At 40.0% G+C, this 20,710-nt stretch overlaps 1 protein-coding gene across 1 annotated transcript in view; it reads right to left on the bottom strand.

Annotated features, from left to right (window-relative positions):
- STX8 (syntaxin 8) overlaps positions 1-20,710 on the bottom strand; it is an 848,919-nt gene that overhangs the window by 691,159 nt on the left and 137,050 nt on the right. The window contains exon 3 of the mRNA XM_053710039.1: positions 6,937-7,031. Coding sequence (XP_053566014.1) covers positions 6,937-7,031 — 95 coding nt within the window. The remainder of the gene's footprint in view (positions 1-6,936; positions 7,032-20,710) is intronic.

Below are 20,710 nucleotides of genomic sequence, written 5' to 3' on the forward strand. Positions count from 1 at the left end.
AGCTTAGCAGGTGCACATGCCTTTAAAACTCCATGACAGGAGTGTTTGCAATAATGTTTCTAGAAATGGTATACACTGTTGCAAACACTGAAGCCATAGAGGGCGTGTAAGCACCTCAGCTCCTATGAGCTTTAACTATGAGACTTTAATTTTGCCTTTTCTGTCCCTTTAAAGATAAAAATACTGAACTCTGGAATTGAAGACTTTCATAGCAGTAATGTAAATAAACATATCAAGGGAAAATATGTAACATTAACATGACGACTTACAGCCTGAATATTGTACAGTAAACCATGAGAAGAAAGTCAAAGGGACATGACACCCACAGTATTTATTTTATGGTTTAGATAGAGCATGACATTTTAAGCAACTTTCCAATTTACTTCTAGTATCAAATGTTCTTCATTCTCTTGGTATCCTTTATTGAAAGAGCAGCAATGAACTACTGGGAGCTAGCTGAATACAATTGTTAATCCAATGAAAAGAGGCATATAAGTGCTGCTACCAATCAGCAGCTAGCTTCCACCTCCTGACCCTACCTAGGTATGTTTTTCAACAAAGAATACAAAGAGAACAAAGGAAACAAAATGTATGCTTACCTGATAAATTTCTTTCTTTTGCGATATACAGAGTCCACGGTTTCACACTTACTTGTGGGATATTATCCTTCCTAACAGGAAGTGGCAAAGAGAGCACCCACAGCAGCTGTCTATATAGCTCCCCCCTTAACTCCACCCCCCAGTCATTCGACCGAAGGCCAAGGAAGAAAAAGGAGAAACTATAAGGTGCAGAGGTGACTGAAGTTTTTAATAAAAAATACCATCTGTCTTGAATAGACAGGGCGGGCCGTGGACTCGGTACATCGCGAAAGAAAGAAATTTATCAGGTAAGCATAAACTTTGTTTTCTTTTGCATGATGTACCGAATCCACGGTTTCATCCTTACTTGTGGGATACCAATACCAAAGCTTTAGGACACGGATGAAGGGAGAGACAAGACAGGAACCTAAACAGAAGGCACCACTGCTTGCAAAACCTTTCTCCCAAAAATAGCCTCCGAAGAAGCAAAAGTATCAAATTTGTAAAATTTTGAAAAGGTATGTAGCGAAGACCAAGTCGCAGCCTTACAAATCTGTTCAACAGAAGCATCATTTTTAAAAGCCCATGTGGAAGCTACCGCTCTAGTAGAATGAGCTGTAATCCTTTCAGGAGGCTGCTGTCCAGCAGTCTCATAAGCAAAACGGATGATGCTTTGCAGCCAAAAGGAAAGAGAAGTAGCCGTAGCCTTTTGACCACTACGCTTTCCAGAATAGACAACAAAGAAGATGTTTGACGAAAATCTTTAGTTGCCTGCAAATAAAATTTCAAATCACAAACCACGTCCAAGTTGTGCAACAGACGTTCCTTCTTAGAAGAAGGATTAGGACACAGAAAAGGAACAACAATTTTCTGATTGATATTCCTGTTAGTAACAACCTTAGGTAGGAACCCAGGCTTGGTACGCAAAACCACCTTATCGGCATGGAAAACAAGATAAGGCAAATAGTTCAGAAACTCTTCGAGCTGAAGAGATAGCAACTAGGAACAAAACTTTCCAAGATAGAAGCTTAATATCTATGGAATGCATGGGTTCAAACGGAACCCCCTGAAGAACTTTGAGAACTAAATTTAGGCTCCATGGCGGAGCAACGGGTTTAAACACAGGCTTTATTCTAGCTAAAGCCTGACAAAAAGCCCGAACGTCTGGGACATCTGCCAGACGCTTGTGCAACAGAATAGACAGAGCAGATATCTGTCCTTTTAGGGAACTAGCAGACAATCCTTTCTCCAATCACTCTGGGAGAAAAGACAAAATCCTAGGAATCCTGATTTTACTCCAGGAGTAGCCTTTGGATTCGCACCAAAAAAGATATTTACGCCATATCTTATGATAGATTTTCCTGGTAACAGGCTTTCGAGTCTGAATCAAGGTATCTATGACCGACTCAGAGAAACCCCGCTTTGATAGAATCAAGCGTTCAATCTCCAAGCAGTCAGTTGCAGAGAAATTAGATTTGAATCAAAAGGTCCTGTCTCAGTGGCAGAGTCCATGGTGGCAGAGATGACATGTCCACCAGGTCTGCATACCAAGTCCTGCATGGCCACGTAGGCACTATCAAAATCACCGAAGCTCTCTCCTGTTTGATTCTGGCAATCAGACACGGAAGGAGAGGGAAAGGTGGAAACACATAAGCCAGGTTGAACGACCAGGGTACTGCTAGAGCATCTATCAGTACTGCCTGAGGATCCCTTGACCTGGATCTGTAACAAGGAAGATTGGCGTTCTGACGAGACGCCATCAGATCCAATTCTGGTGTGCCCCATAGCTGAACCAGTTGAGCAAACACCTCCGGATGGAGTTCCCACTCCCCCGGATGAAAAGTCTGACGACTTAGAAAATCTGCCTCCCAGTTCTCTACTCCTGGGATATAGATCGCTGACAGATGGCAAGAGTGAGCCTCTGCCCATCGGATAATTCTTGAAACTTCTAACATCGCTAAGGAACTCCTTGTTCCCCCCTGATGATTGATATAAGCCACAGTCGTGATGTTGTCCGACTGAAATCTGATGAATCTGGCCGAAGCCAGCTGAGGCCATGCCTGAAGAGCATTGAATATCGCTCTTAATTCTAGAATATTTATCATTAGGAGGGTCTCCTCCTGAGTCCACAAACCCTGTGCTTTCAGAGAATTCCAGACTGCACCCCAGCCCAGTAGGCTGGCGTCTGTCGTCACTATAACCCAGTCTGGCCTGCGGAAACACATTCCCTGGGACAGTTGATCCTGTGACAACCACCAAAGAAGAGAGTCTCTGGTCTCTTGATCCAGATTTATCTGAGGAGATAAACCCGCATAATCCCCATTCCACTGATTGAGCACGCATAGTTGCTACCATTAGACCGATTACCTCCATACACTGAGCCACTAACGGCCGAGGAATGGAATGAAGAGCGCGGCAGGTGGACAAAATCTTTGATTTCCTGACCTCGGTCAGAAATATTTTCATGTCCACTGAGTCTATCAGAGTCCCTAAAAATGAAACTCTTGTGAGAATGAAAGAGAACTCTTTTTTACGTTCACCTTCTACCCGTGAGATCTTAGAAAGGCCAACACTAAGTCCGTGTGAGACTTGGCTAGTTGGAAAGTCGACGCTTGAATTAGAATGTCGTCTAGATAAGGCACCACTGCTATGCCCCGCGGCCTTACGACCTCCAGAAGGGACCCTAGCACCTTTGTGAAGATTCGTGGCGCCGTGGCCAACCCGAAGGGAAGAGCCACAAACTGGTAATGCTTGTCCAGAAAGGCAAACCTGAGGAATTGGTGATGATCTTTGTGGATAGGAATGTGTAGATACGCATCCTTTAAGTCCACGGTGGTCATATATTGACCCTGGATCATTGGTAAAATAGTCCGAATGGTCTCCATCTTGAAAGATGGGACTGTTAGGAATTGGTTTAGGATCTTGAGATCTAGAATTGGTCTGAAAGTTCCCTCTTTTTTGGGAACCACAAACAGATTGGAGTAGAACCCCTGCCCCTGTTCTGCTTTCGGAACTGGGCAGATCACTCCCATGGTAAAAAGGTCTTCTACACAGCGTATGAACGCCTCTCTTTTTGTCGGGTTTACAGACAATTGAGAAAGATGGAACCTCCCCCTTGGAGGAGAATCCTTGAAATCTAGAAGATATCCCTGGGTTACGATTTCTACTGCCCAGGAGTCCTGAACGTCTCTTGCCCAGGCCTGAGCAAAGAGAGAGAGTCTGCCCCTACTAGATCCGGTCCCGGATCGGGTGCTACCCCTTCATGCTGTCTTGGTGGCAGCAGCAGGCTTTTTTGCCTGTTTACCCTTGTTCCAAGCCTGGTTAGGTCTCCAGACTGGCCTGGATTGAGCAAAGTTCCCCTCTTGCTTCGCAGCAGGGGAAGAGGAAATGGGACCACCTTTGAAGTTTCGAAAGGAACGAAAATTATTTTGCTTGGTCCTCGTCTTATTTTACTTATCCTGAGGGAGGGCATGACCCTTCCCTCCAGTGATATCAGAAATTATCTCTTTCAATTCAGGCCCGAATAGGGTCTTACCTTTGAAAGGGATGGTCAACAGCTTAGATTTTGATGAAACATCAGCAGACCAGGACTTAAGCCATAACGCTCTACACGCTAAAATGTCAAAACCTGAATTCTTTGCCGCTAATTTAGCCAGATGAAAAGCGGCGTCTGTAATGAAAGAATTAGCTAGCTTAAGAGCCCTAATTCTATCCAGAATATCATCTAATGGGTCTCCGCCTGAAGAGCCTCTTCCAGAGCCTCAAACCAAAAGGCAGCTGCAGTGGATACAGGAACAATGCACGCTATAGGCTGGAGAAGAAAACCCTGATGAACAAAAATTTTCTTTAGGAGACCCTCTAATTTTTTATCCATAGGATCTTTGAAAGCACAACTGTCTTCAATAGGTATAGTTGTACGCTTAGCCAAAGTAGAAATAGCTCCCTCCACCGTAGGGACCGTCTGCCATGAGTCCCGCATGGTGTCAGATATGGGAAACATTTTCTTAAAAACAGGAGGGGGAGCGAACAGAATACCTGGTCTATCCCACTCCTTAGTAACAATGTCCGAAATCCTCTTAGGGACCGGAAAAACATCAGTGTAAACAGGAACCTCTAAATATTTGTCCATTTTACACAATTTCTCTGGAACTACAATAGGGTCACAATCATCCAGAGTAGCTAAAACCTCCCTGAGCAATAAGCGGAGCTGTTCCAGCTTAAATTTAAATGCCGTCATATCTGAATCTGTCTGAGGGAACATTTTTCCTGAATCAGAAATCTCACCCTCAGATAGCAAATCCCTCATCCCTACCTCTGAACATTGTGAGGGAATATCGGATACGGCTACTAAAGCGTCAGAAGGCTCAACATTTGTTCTTAACCCAGAGCTACTGCGCTTCCCTTGCAACCCTGGCAGTTTAGATAAAACCTCTGTGAGGGAAGTATTCATAACTGAGGCCATATCTTGCAAGGTGAAAGAATTAGACGCACTAGAGGTACTTGGCGTCGATTGTGCGGGCGTTACCGGTTGTGACACTTGGGGAGAACTAGATGGCAAAGCCTGATTTCCTTCGGTCTGAGAATCATCCATTGCCAAACTCAAAATATGCTGTCTGCAATTTATAGACATATCAGTACAAGTGGGACACATTCTAAGAGGGGGTTCCACAATGGCTTCTAAACAAATTGAACAATGAGTTCCCTCAATGTCAGACATGTTGAACAGGCTAGTAATGAGACAAGCAAGCTTGGAAAACACTTTATTTAATGAAAAAAACACAATTTTCAAAAACGGTACTGTGCCTTTAAGAGAAAAAAAGGCATACACAAACTGTAAAACTGCTTAAAATTACCCCAAATTTTCCTAAATGTTTACAGTAAACACATCAAGCTTTAGTAAGATTGCACCTCAAATGTGAAAACCGGATTGAAAAGTGTTCAAAAACCGGTAAAACCCTTGTCAGCACCCTGCCACAGCACTGCTGTGGCGCCTACCTGCCCTCAAGGATCGATAATGTGGGAATAAAGCTTCGATTAGGCCCTTAGAAGTGCACCAGGACCCTCCTGTTGTAGCTTGCTGCTTGTCTATGTAAAACAACTGCGCAACTGAGGCGTGAAAATAGGCCCCGCCCCTCTCACTCGATGTTGCTGGGGCCTACACACAAATCTACCAAACGATTTTTAAGCCATGTGGGTTATAAAAACCCCAAATAAGCCAAGTGTACCCTCAAAAACAGATGTCTCAAAGGAAATAACAACAGTACTCCCAGAACACACAAATGTTTGCCTAATATATCATACAAACTGAGTGCCCATAAGTTTAGCCCATTATGCAAGCTAGTAATACCCCTTATAAACTAGGATTACTGCATACCCTTCCCCTAATGGGGATACTGTCAGCCTTTCTGAATTATCACAGTTTTTCCAGAAAAAATGACTGAACATAAATCATTGCTGTATAGCAAGAAACCGTTCCTCACACTGAAGTTTTCCTGTACTCCTCAGCTTCTGTGGGAAAAGCAGTGGACCTTAGTTACAAATGCTAAGATCATCATCCTCCAGGCACAAATCTTCATCTATCTCCTGCCTGAGAGTAAATAGTACACACCGGTACCATTTAAAAATAAAAAACTCTTGCTTGAAGACAAATAAAAACTAATTCTTTATCACCTCTTTCACTTTACCCTTCCTGCTTAGAGCCGGCAAAGAGAATGACTGGGGGGTGGAGTTAAGGGGGGAGCTATACAGACTGCTCTGCTGTGGGTACTCTCTTTGCCACTTCCTGTTAGGAAGGAAAATATACCACAAGTAAGAATGAAACCGTGGACTCGGTACATCATGCAAAAGAAAATTAGATAATAGAAGTATATTGGAAAGTTGTTTAAAATTGTATGTTCTATCTGAAGTTTTTTTGGGGTTTCATGTCCCTTTAAAAGACTAAATATATGTGGTAAAGGGACACAATAATGGCCCTCATTCATTGGATATCTACTATATATCTATAACTATCACCATTTAAAGGGAAATTAAAATCTTAATGCAACTTTCATGATTTAGGCATATCAATTTTAAGAGATTTTCAGCTTATTTCTATTATCAAATGGACTTCGTTCTCTTAGTATCCTTTGTTGAAAAAATATATACTTGCATGATAAATTGATTTCTTTCATCGTGGTGAGAGTCCACAAGCCATTACTGCTGGGAATTCAACTCCTGGCCTCCTAGTGACCAGGAGTTAAATCCCATGAGTAATGGCTCGTGGACTCTTACCACCTTATGGAAGGAAAGCATACTTAGGTAGGTTCAGGAGCAATAATTTCACTGCCTCACAAAAAAGGTAACTAAATGAAAAGGATACATCTGGCGTGTTGATATAGATCTTAGCAGAGAATCCCGCAGCTGTTCTATCTTCCCGTGCAGGTTCTGCATTAGTGACCGCAGAGTCACATTAATCTATAAGGAGAAAATACTAGGTTAGCAGACATTTTATCTGTGAACTTCTGAAGAAAACAAAAATGTGTGAGCAATGAATAGAAGACTGCAAACCATTCAAAGCCATAGGAAAGAATCACTATAGCTTTATACATACGTACATACATACATACATATACACATACATACATATACACATACATATACATACATATACACATACATATACATACATATACACACATACATATACACATACATACACATACACATACATATATACACATACATATACATACATATACACACACATACATATACACACATATACACATACATACATATACACATACATACATACATATACATACATATACACATACATATACATACACATATACATACATATACACATACATACATATACACATACATATATATACACACATACATACATATACATATAAATACATACACACATACACACATATACACACATACATACATACATATACACATACATACACACATACATATACACATACATATACACATACATACATACACATATACATACATATACACATACATACATATACACATACATACATATACACATACATACATATACACATACATACATATACACATACATACATACATATACACATACATATTTACATACACACATATACACATACCTACCTATACACATACATACATATACACATACCTACCTATACACATACACATACATACATATACACATACATATACACATACATACATATTTACATACATAAACATACATACATACAGGGAGTGCAGAATTATTAGGCAAATGAGTATTTTGACCACATCATCCTCTTTATGCATGTTGTCTTACTCCAAGCTGTATAGGCTCGAAAGCCTACTACCAATTAAACATATTAGGTGATGTGCATCTCTGTAATGAGAAGGGGTGTGGTCTAATGACATCAACACCCTATATCAGGTGTGCATAATTATTAGGCAACTTCCTTTCCTTTGGCAAAATGGGTCAAAAGAAGGACTTGACAGGCTCAGAAAAGTCAAAAATAGTGAGATATCTTGCAGAGGGATGCAGCACTCTTAAAATTGCAAAGCTTCTGAAGCGTGATCATCGAACAATCAAGCGTTTCATTCAAAATAGTCAACAGGGTCGCAAGAAGCGTGTGGAAAAACCAAGGCGCAAAATAACTGCCCATGAACTGAGAAAAGTCAAGCGTGCAGCTGCCAAGATGCCACATGCCACCAGTTTGGCCATATTTCAGAGCTGCAACATCACTGGAGTGCCCAAAAGCACAAGGTGTGCAATACTCAGAGACATGGCCAAGGTAAGAAAGGCTGAAAGACGACCACCACTGAACAAGACACACAAACTGAAACGTCAAGACTGGGCCAAGAAATATCTCAAGACTGATTTTTCTAAGGTTTTATGGACTGATGAAATGAGAGTGAGTCTTGATGGGCCAGATGGATGGGCCCGTGGCTGGATTGGTAAAGGGCAGAGAGCTCCAGTCCGACTCAGACGCCAGCAAGGTGGAGTACTGGTTTGGGCTGGTATCATCAAAGATGAGCTTGTGGGGCCTTTTTGGGTTGAGGATGGAGTCAAGCTCAACTCCCAGTCCTACTGCCAGTTTCTGGAAGACACCTTCTTCAAGCAGTGGTACAGGAAGAAGTCTGCATCCTTCAAGAAAAACATGATTTTCATGCAGGACAATGCTCCATCACACGCGTCCAAGTACTCCACAGCGTGGCTGGCAAGAAAGGGTATAAAAGAAGAAAATCTAATGACATGGCCTCCTTGTTCACCTGATCTGAACCCCATTGAGAACCTGTGGTCCATCATCAAATGTGAGATTTACAAGGAGGGAAAACAGTACACCTCTCTGAACAGTGTCTGGGAGGCTGTGATTTCTGCTGCACGCAATGTTGATGGTGAACAGATCAAAACACTGACAGAATCCATGGATGGCAGGCTTTTGAGTGTCCTTGCAAAGAAAGGTGGCTATATTGGTCACTGATTTGTTTTTGTTTTGTTTTTGAATGTCAGAAAACATAATTTATGTAAAAACTTACCTGATAAATTCATTTCTTTCATATTAGCAAGAGTCCATGAGCTAGTGACGTATGGGATATACATTCCTACCAGGAGGGGCAAAGTTTCCCAAACCTTAAAATGCCTATAAATACACCACTCACCACACCCACAAATCAGTTTAACGAATAGCCAAGAAGTGGGGTGATAAGAAAAAAGTGCGAAAGCATAAAAAATAAGGAATTGGAATAATTGTGCTTTATACAAAAAATCATAACCACCACAAAAAAAGGGTGGGCCTCATGGACTCTTGCTAATATGAAAGAAATGAATTTATCAGGTAAGTTCTTACATAAATTATGTTTTCTTTCATGTAATTAGCAAGAGTCCATGAGCTAGTGACGTATGGGATAATGACTACCCAAGATGTGGATCTTTCCACGCAAGAGTCACTAGAGAGGGAGGGATAAAATAAAGACAGCCAATTCCTGCTGAAAATAATCCACACCCAAAAAAACATAAGCAGAAGATTCAAACTGAAACCGCTGCCTGAAGTACTTTTCTACCAAAAACTGCTTCAGAAGAAGAAAACACATCAAAATGGTAGAATTTAGTAAAAGTATGCAAAGAGGACCAAGTTGCTGCTTTGCAAATCTGATCAACCGAAGCTTCATTCCTAAACGCCCAGGAAGTAGAAACTGACCTAGTAGAATGAGCTGTAATCCTTCGAGGCGGAGTTTTACCCGACTCGACATAGGCATGATGAAATAAAGATTTCAACCAGGATGCCAAAGAAATGGCAGAAGCTTTCTGGCCTTTTCTAGAACCGGAAAAGATGACAAATAGACTAGAAGTCTTTCGGAAAGACTTAGTAGCTTCAACATAATATTACAAAGCTCTAACAGCATCCAAAGAATGCAATGATTTCTCCTTAGAATTCATAGGATTAGGACATAATGAAGGAACCACAATTTCTCTACTAATGTTGTTAGAATTCACAACCTTAGATAAAAAATTCAAAAGAAGTTTGCAGCACCGCCTTATCCTGATGAAAAATCAGAAAAGGAGACTCACAAGAAAGAGCAGATAATTCAGAGACTCTTCTGGCAGAAGAGATGGCCAAAAGAAACAAAAACTTTCCAAGAAAGTAATTGATGACCAAAGAATGCATGGGTTCAAAAGGAGGAGCTTGAAGAGCCCCCAGAACCAAATTCAAACTCCAAGGAGGAGAAATTGACTTAATGACAGGTTTTATACGAACCAAAGCTTGTACAAAACAATGAATATCAGGAAGATGAGCAATCTTTCTGTGAAAAAGAACAGAAAGAGCAGAGATTTGTCCTTTCAAGGAACTTGCGGACAAACCTTTATCTAAACCATCCTGAAGAAACTGTAAAATTCTCGGTATTCTAAAAGAATGCCAAGAAAAATGATGAGAAAGACACCAAGAAATATAAGTCTTCCAGACTCTATAATATATCTCTCTAGATACAGATTTACGAGCCTGTCACATAGTATTAATCACAGAGTCAGAGAAACCTCTTTGACCAAGAATCAAGCGTTCAAACTCCATACCTTAAAATTTAAGGATTTGAGATCCTGATGGAAGAAAGGACCTTGCGACAGAAGGTCTGGTCTTAACGGAAGAGTCCACAGCTGGCAAGAGGCCATCCGGACAAGATCCGCATACCAAAACCTGTGAGGCCATGCTGGAGCTACCAGCAGAACAAACGAGCATTCCTTCAGAATCTTGGAGAATACTCTTGGAAGAAGAACTAGAGGCGGAAAGATATAGGCAGGATGATACTTCCAAGGAAGTGATAATGCATCCACTGCCTCCGCCTGAGGATCCCGGGATCTGTTTAGATGAGAAGCCATCAGATCTATTTCTGGGAGTTCCCACATTTGAACAATCTGAAGAAATACCTCTGGGTGAAGAGACCATTCGCCCGGATGCAACATTTGGCGACCGAGATAATCCGCTTCCCAATTGTCTATACCTGGGATATGAACCGCAGAGATTAGACAGGAGCTGGATTCCGCCCAAACCAAAATTCGAGATACTTCTTTCATAGCCAGAGGACTGTGAGTCCCTCCTTGATGATTGATGTATGCCACAGTTGTGACATTGTCTATCTGAAAACAAATGAACAACTCTCTCTTCAGAAGAGGCCAAGACTGAAGAGCTCTGAAAATTGCACGGAGTTCCAAAATATTGATCGGTAATCTCACCTCCTGAGATTCCCAAACCCCTTGTGCCATCAGAGACCCCCACACAGCTCCCCAACCTGTAAGACTTGCATCTGTTGAGATTATAGTCCAGGTCGGAAGAACAAAGAAGCCCCCTGAACTAAACGATGGTGATCTGTCCACCACGTCAGAGAGTGTCGTATAATCGGTTTAAAGATATTAATTGAGATATCTTTGTGTAATCCCTGCACCATTGGTTCAGCATACAGAGCTGAAGAGGTCGCATGTGAAAACGAGCAATGGAGATCGCGTCCAATGCAGCAGTCATAAGACCTAAAATTTCCATGCATAAGGCTACCAAAGGGAATGATTGTGACTGAAGGTTTTGACAAGCTGATATCAATGTTAGACTTCTCTTGTCTGACAAAGACAAAGTCATAGACACTGAATCTATCTGGAAACCTAAAAAGGTTACCCTTGTCTGAGGAATCAATGAACTTTTTGGTAAATTGATCCTCCAACCATGATCTTGAAGAAACAACACATGTCGATTCGTATGAGATTCTGCGAAATGTGAAGACTGAGCAAGTACCAAGATATCGTCCAAAATAAGGAAATACCAATACCCTGTTCTCTGATTACAGACAGAAGGGCACCGAGAACCTTTGAAAAAATTCTTGGAGCTGATGCTAGGCTAAACGGTAGAGCCACAAAACTGGTAATGCTTGTCTAGAAAGAGAATCTCAGAAACTAAAAAGTGATCTGGATGAATCGGAATATGCAGATATGCATCCTGTAAATCTATTGTAGACATATAATGCCCTTGCTAAACAAAAGGCAGGATAGTCCTACAGTTACCATCTTGAATGTTGGTATCCTTACATAACGATTCAATATTGATAGATCCGGAACTGGTCTGAAGGAATTGACCTTCTTTGGTACAATGAAGAGATAGAATAAAACCCCAGCCCCTGTTCCAGAACTGGAACTGGCATAATTACTCCAGCCAACTCTAGATCTGAAACACATTTCAGAAATGCTGAGCCTTTGCTGGGTTTACTGGGACACGGGAAAGAAAAAAATCTCTTTGCAGGAGGCCTTAACTTGAAGCCAATTCTGTACCTTTCTGAAACAATGTTCTGAAACCAGAGATTGTAAACGGAATTGATCCAAATCTCTTTGAAGAAAACGTAATCTGCCCCATACCAGCTGAGCTGGAATGAGGGCCGCACCTTCATGGGCACTTAGGAGCTGGCTTTGGGTTTCTATAAGGCTTGGATATATTCCAAACTGGAAATGGTTTCCAAACTGATACCGCTCCTGAGGATGAAGGATCAGTCTTTTGTTCCTCGTTGTGAGGAAAGGAACGAAAACGATTATTAGACCTAAATTTACCTTTAGATTTTTTATCCTTTGGAAAAAAAGTTCCCTTCCCTCCAGTAACAGTTGAGATAATAGAATCCAACTGAGAACCGAATAATTTATTACCCTGGAAAGAAAGGGATAGCAAAGTTGACTTAGAAGACATATCAGCATTCCAAGTTTTAAGCCTAAAATAGCTAGAGACATATACCTGACATCAACTCTAATGATATCAAAGATGGTATCACAAATAAAATTATTAGCATGTTATAGAATAATAATAATGCTATAAGAATTATGATCTGTTACTTGTTGCGCTAAAGCTTCTAACCAAAAAGTTGAAGCTGCAGCAACATCCGCTAAAAATATAGCAGGAGTAGATCTCCCTACTAGGGAGGACTTCTCTTCATTCTTTCAACAGGTTGGACGTATGATTAAAGAAGGTTTGGCGGAAGTAAAGAAAGAGGTCAATGAGCTCGGTAACAGGGTGGAATACTTAGAGGAACAATCAGAAAGTCAGACTAATGACATGGACTTGATGAATAGAAAACTATTAGCTCAAGAATCTCAAATCTCTTTCTTGCAAGAAAAACTAGAGGATCTGGACAATAGAGGGAGGAGGCAGAATATAAGGATCAGAGGTATCCCAGAACGAATTGCCCCAGAAAATCTGCTCTCCTCCCTCCAGGACTTGTTCAAGACCATACTGAAAGAACCAGAGTACGCTGAAATCCCTTTGGACAGAGCACATAGGGCATTGCGCCCGCAACCAAAAGATGCCGACCCTCCAAGGGACGTAATTATAAAGTTTCACAAATTTCTTGATAAAGAAAAAATTATGAAAATGGCAAGACAACAACAATTTATAACCTTTCAAGGACACCAACTACAAATCTATTCCGATCTTAGCCCATTAACACTGCAAAACAGAAGGGAAACCCGATTCCTGACTCAACATCTACAAGACAATGGTATCTCCTACAGGTGGGGTTTTCCTTTCAGTGTTAAGGTGTTGAAAAATAATCGAATGCATACATACAAATCCCTAGAAGATCTAGAAACCTTTTGCACCCAGTTGGATATACCACTACCTTCGTTACCACCCCTGCGTGAGGGAAAAACATCAGAAGAATCCAGACCACTACAACAAAGACCTCGCTGGCAAACAGTTCAGCGAAAGAGGTTAAGAGACCCGGCTAAAGCTAGTTCAACATCCACCCACACCGAGGAAATTAAGTGATCCAGGTCCTATCAGGTTAGAGAAAACCATGCTGGAATTCGAAGAAGCAAAAAGGAACCTGGTCTGTATCTGCTTCTTGGATCGAGAGTCTACATTCAGGTAATACAGTTCATTGTTTTATGTGCACCATCATATAAGGCCTCTCCAGAGTGGAGAATAATTCTACTTAAAAGAGACTAGAGACAGTCAGACTGTGAACTGGTTTGACGTTCATTTGACTCTGGCCATATTTTGACCTCAATATACATGATACCACAAATGTGAGAGCTTGTGACTCTTAATTCAGAATTTTCCAGGCCAGAGTCAAGCATAATCAAAACAGAGACTCTGAATGGTGATTTTGGACTGTTCCTGACTATTTAAGATAAAAGTTTACATATAGTTATTAAAGTTTATTGTATCTTTGGTTCCTACGTTCGGGGACCCATCTAAGAAAATATTGAGAATATATGTAAAAGAATATAGAAGATCTTTTAGCCTTTAATTATCCACTTGACTCTGGAACATTTCATTTAAAAATTAGGCAGTAATATGAATAGTGGTTTTCGATGCTTCTACATTTAATAAATAAAACATATTATATATAACATAATAAAAAAGGAAAAAAAAAAAAAAAAAAAAAAAAAAAAAAAAACAATTTTTTTTAAACAAGTTACAAGAAAGTGCAATCATAATGCTTTGTATCCCTAACTATGTCTAGACCTATGTAGGTCCCTGGTACCCCCTACATTTTTATTTTTATTCTCCTTTGATTTCTGGAGAATGGAAATTGTATTTCTGGTTAATTTATTGTTGATGTTTTTATATTGTATGATTCTTGGGTTATTTTTGATTATTTTGTTGTATTGGTCACTGTTGTACGGGATGGCACATTATAATGCCCATTTGTTACCTATCTTTCCAACACGCTGTACAGGGATGAAATCAAATTTAGTAAGAATAACGCAAGAGACTGAGCAGGTTTAGGTTAAACACTATACATAATGTCTTATAATATAAAACTTGTTTCACAAAACTGCAAGGGGCTGAACTCCCCAAATAAGAGATCAATTGCCCTGGCCTGGTTTAAAAAAATACAAGGATCAATAGTGTTCCTGCAGGAAACCCATTTCCCCAAGCAGGGTGAGCCGAAATTATACTCTAAAATCTATTCCCAGCAATTTTTTAGTTCAAACATTAAGAAAAAGAATGGGGTGGGGATTATGATAAGCAGAGAGATTCCGTTTCAAGTCACAGAACACTATAGGGATGAAGAGGGCAGATATTTGATACTGGTAGGAACAATTTATAACAGCTATCTAACGTTAATGAATATATATGCGCCCAATACGGGACAACAGCCTTTCTTTAATAAAGCTCTAAGCAAATTGGTAGAGATGCAGAGGGGTATGGTGATAGTGGGGGGAGATTTGAATATGACACTGAACCCACTCACTGATAGCTCCACAGGTAAAAGCCAGATAACCCAAAAAAACAGATTGCACATCACGCAAAAATTAGATACATTACTGTTAATTGATGCCTGGAGACTGCATCACCCTAGATCACGAAGTTACACTTTTTATTCACATCCGGGACACTCATATTCAAGAATTGATTACTGGATGGTGGATCATAACAATATAGCTATAGCTACCGACACAGAGATCCTTCCGATTTCCTGGTCGGATCACGCCTCTATTACCCTAGAACTTAATTGGCCCTCGTTCCCTCAGCGCCAATCCATATGGCGTCTAGACCCTGTTTTATTACATAATCCAGTCATCAAAAACCAAATAGAAAAGAATTTAAAGGAATTCTTCCAGCACAACACCTCAACTGACACGAATGGTATTAATAACTGGTTGGCACATAAAGCAACAATTAGAGGGGAACTAATAAAGCAGAAAGCATACCTGAACAAACAATATAACATAGAATATAATAACTTACTCTCCAATTTAAAATCAAAGGAGAAACAACATAAACTCAACCCTCAGAGAGATGATCTTACACAAGCTGTTAACAACGCTAGAGAGGCATTCAGAAAGCTATTGCAAAAAAATTCAATAAAAAAGGCGTTTCACCTTAAAAAATGTATTTTCACAACAGTAACAAATCAGGCACTTGGTTAGCAAAAGCTTTAACGAAAAAAGCCTTTCAGGCCCATATTTTTAAAATTGATAACGAAACAGGACAGGCCGAGACGGACCCAAAAAAATAGCGAATGTCTTTGGGGATTACTACACCAAACTATATAATATTACAAAACAAGTGGATACTAGCAATTCAGATGCACTTGGTCGGTACTTAGAAACCGTCGATACTCCTAGAATTTCAACACAAGATGCAGATATTCTAGAGTCACCCTTCACCTTGAAGGAAATAATAGATGCTATTGAGGCCTTACCTAATAACAAAAGTCCGGGCCCGGATGGCTACTCCAATGATTATTATAAGATGTACAAATCTTTAATTGCCCCCCAATTATTGAAGGCATTCCAACACATTGATGAGTCGGGTTGTTTTCCTGCGGAATGCTTAGAGGCTTACATTTCGGTGTTACCAAAGCCAAACAAATCGCTTAATCTTCCCGGTAATTACAGACCCATTTCTCTGCTCAACACGGACCTGAAGTTGTTTGCAAAAATTTTGGCAGGGCGCATCAATAAAATACTACCCCAAATTGTACACCTTGATCAAGCTGGTTTTATCCCAGGGAGGGAAGCGAGAGACAACACCATCAGAACACTACAACTAATTGACTATGCTAAAATTCATAAAGTAGGGATGGTGATTGTCTCCGCTGACGCCGAAAAAGCGTTTGACCGCTTAGACTGGAGATTTTTGCAGGCAGTTTTGCGTAAGATGGGATTCGGTGAAACCATTATTACCAGAATCTTCAGCTTGTACCAAAGCCCATCGGCTAAGGTGAAAGCAAACAATATGCTATCAGATGCATTTTTTATTCAAAATGGCACCCGCCAGGGATGTCCTCTATCACCTCTTTTGTTTGTGTTGAGCATGGAGATACTAGCCCATAGAATCAGGCAAAATAAATTGATATCGGGTATTAAAATAGGGCAAGACGATTAGAAATTGACACTTTATGCGGATGATGTGTTACTCACATTGACTAAACCCACTGAGTCGATAACTGAAGTCCTGAGAGAATTTAAGGAATTTGGATTGTTTTCCAACTTCCTAATAAATGCTCAAAAATCCGAGATTTTAAACATCTCTGTCCCACAGGCTGAATATGCTGATCTATTACGAATATGTCCATTTAGTCCTCAAAAAAAAGCCATTAAATATTTAGGTATTTATTTAACCCCTAAGCCCAATATATTGTTTGAGTGGAATTACCAAAACCTATATAGAGAATTAAATAAAGAGCTAAATGGGTGGAGAGATAAATCAATTTCATGGTGGGGACGCATCCAAGCGGTGAAAATGACTATACTACCTAGAATTCTTTATGTCCTCCAGACGGTGCCGATTTCCCTGACTAATGCTTTCCGCATAATGCTTCAAAAATTGATAAATGAATTTATTTGGGGTAAAATCAAACCTAGAATCATTAAAAATACAATGTATCGTTCCACACAGAACGGAGGCCTAGGACTTCCAAATTTAGAAATATACTATAAGGCGACTTGTCTACAAAAAATACTGGATTGGCATCGTAATGGAGGCAGTAAGGCATGGGTAGCACTAGACTCGCATATTTTAAAAACTCCAACCCCAGGAGTGTTATGTTGGGTAGATAGAAAAAGCCGACCACCCTGGCTTAAGTCTTTCCCACTATATCGGCATGTTTTTGAGATGTGGGATAGTATAATAGCAAATGATCATAGAATCTCCTCCCTGAGATCCCCTATGTCCCCAGTTTCACCTAACGCTGAGCTCCACGGAGGTTTAGAACAAAAATTGAACACACAGCACAATTGGGAGATAGGATTCACGGCTCCCATATATAAATTTCTAAGCGGTAACAAACTCAAACAGAGAACTGATTTGGGCGAGATATTAGGGGGGGCCTTCTCAAAATGGCTGAAGTATTACCAACTCAGCCACTATTTAGCCACGTCACCAGATAGGGGACAAGTGACTAGACAACCTACTTCATTTGAGCAACAATGCTTACAAGATCAACCTTTAAGGCATACCTTATCATGGGCAAAAAAGGCACTATTATGTGGGGAAAAGACTGAAACTCCTAATTATATCGACAGATGGCATAGGGAATTGGGTAGTGAATTATCTGATAAGGAATGGAGAAGGATCATGTATAATACAAAAAGATCTTCTGTATCAGCCAGGTCATTGGAGTTAAACTTCAAGGTCCTGACGAGGTGGTATCTCACCCCAGTCAGGATTAAGGCGATTTATCCGTCAGCTTCGGATATGTGCTGGAGAGGTTGCGGTAGCAAAGGCTCTATGACTCACATCTGGTGGGCATGTAACAAATTACAACCCTTCTGGTTAAGAGTAGGGGAGTATATTAAAAACATCAGTAATCTAGATAGGGACTACCAAATCCAACCCACCACGGCTCTGTTGAACTTGCTCCCACGGTGTAAGTGTAAGATACGTCGGAAACTAGTACAGTTAGCCTTAAATACTGCAAAATCCCTGATAGCCGCCAACTGGAAATCACAAACAATTCCCACATATCAGGCATGGGAGACACTGATGGAACATACAATCCGCTTGGAGGAATATGGCTATTTCATTAGAAAAGATATGGAAACATTCCATAACATACAATTTTATTGGGAAACACGATTGCACACACATTAATTGCCATCTTCGCATAACTAGATCAATTGAGGCACATTGGGGAGGTGGGCTTAATTCAAATCTTGCAGTTACCTAAACAGAAAGGAAAAATCCTTAGATGTACATGGGCGTTGTCGATATAGAACTTAAGTGTACAAAGTGACCAACTGTTGTTTTGTTATGTTCCTTTGTTTTGTTTCCTTGTTAAGTGTTGATTAATGTTGTTTACTACTACAACAATTATATTCACAAAAGCTGGATGCTAAGTTTTCAGAATACGAGAAATCAGTATAGCTTTTGTTAAAGTCGCTCACATTATGATCTATGTGATTCCTTTTTTTGATGCATTAATCTGTATTGCTTTATTTCATCCAATAAACATTTAAAATGTCAAAAAAAAAAAAAAAATAAAAAAAAAAAAAATATATAGCAGGAGTAGAGACAGCCCCATAACCTTAGGGATTTTGTCCCAAAACTCTAATCTGTCAGATGGCACAGGATATAATTGCTTAAAACGTTTTAGAAGGAGTAAATGAATTACCCAAATTATTCCATTCCCTAGAAATTACTTCAGAAATAGCATCAGGGAGAGAAAACACTTCTGGAATAACTACAGGAGATTTAAAAACCTTATTTAAACGTTTAGATTTAGTATCAAGAGGACCAGAATCCTCTATTTCTAATGCAATTAATACTTCTTTAAGTAAAGAACGAATAAATTCCATCTTGAACAAATACGAAGATTTATCAGCATCAACCTCTGAGACAGAAACCTCTGAACCAGAAGAACCATTATCAGTATCAGAATGATGATGTTCATTTAAAAATTCATCTGAAAAAAGAGAAGTTTTAAAAGACTTTTATGTATACTAGAAGGAGAAATAACAGACATAGCCTTCTAAATGGATTTAAAAATAAAATCTCTTATGTTATCAGGAACACTCTGAGAATTAGATGTTGACGGAACAGCAACAGGTAATGTAACAGTACTAAAGGAAATTTTATCTGCATTAACAAGTTTGTCATGACATTCAATACAAACAACAGCTGGAGAAACAGATACCAAAAGTTTATAACAGATACACTTAGCTTGGTAGCTCCAGCACCGGGCAGCGATTTTCCTGAAGTATCTTCTGACTCAGTTGCAACGTGGAACATCTTGCAATATGTAATAGAAAAAACAACATATAAAGCAAAATTGATCAAATTCCATAAATTACAGTTTCAGGAATGGGAAGAAAATGCCAGTGAACAAGCTTCTAGCAACCAGAAGCAATAAATAATGAGACTTAAATAATGTGGAAACAAAAAATGATGCCCATATTTTTTAGCGCCAAATAAGACGCCCACATTATTTGGCGCCTAAATGCTTTTGGCGCCAAAAATGACGCCACATCCGGAACGCCGACACTTTTGACGCAAAAAAAACGTCAAAAAATGACGCAACTTCCGGCGACACGTATGACGCCGGAAACAGAAAAAAAAATTTGCGCCAAAAAAGTCCGCGCCAAGAATGACGCAATAAAATGAAGCATTTTCAGTCCCCGCGAGCCTAACAGCCCACAGGGAAAAAGTCAAATTTTTTAAGGTAAGAAAAAATGATTGATTCAAATGCATTATCCCAAATATGAAACTGACTGTCTGAAAATAAGGAATGTTGAACATCCTGAGTCAAGGCAAATAAATGTTTGAATACATATATTTAGAACTTTATAAAAAAGTGCCTAACCATAGCTTAGAGTGTCACAGAAAATAAGCTTACTTACTTACCCCAGGACACTCATCTACATGTTGTAGAAAGCCAAACCAGTACTGAAACGAAAATCAGCAGAGGTAATGGTATATATAAGAGTATATCGTCGATCTGAAAAGGGAGGTAAGAGATGAATCTCTACGACCGATAACAGAGAACCTATGAAATAGACCCCGTAGAAGGAGATCATTGCATTCAAATAGGCAATACTCTCCTCACATCCCTCTGACATTCACTGCACGCTGAGAGGAAAACCGGGCTCCAACCTGCTGCGGATGTAATGAGTTTTATTATGTTGGATCTCAACTGCCTTAAAGTGTGAATGTTTCACTTTG

The sequence above is a fragment of the Bombina bombina genome, chromosome 1, assembly GCF_027579735.1.
Source record: "Bombina bombina isolate aBomBom1 chromosome 1, aBomBom1.pri, whole genome shotgun sequence".
In the NCBI taxonomy this organism is placed as follows: Eukaryota; Metazoa; Chordata; class Amphibia; order Anura; family Bombinatoridae; genus Bombina; species Bombina bombina.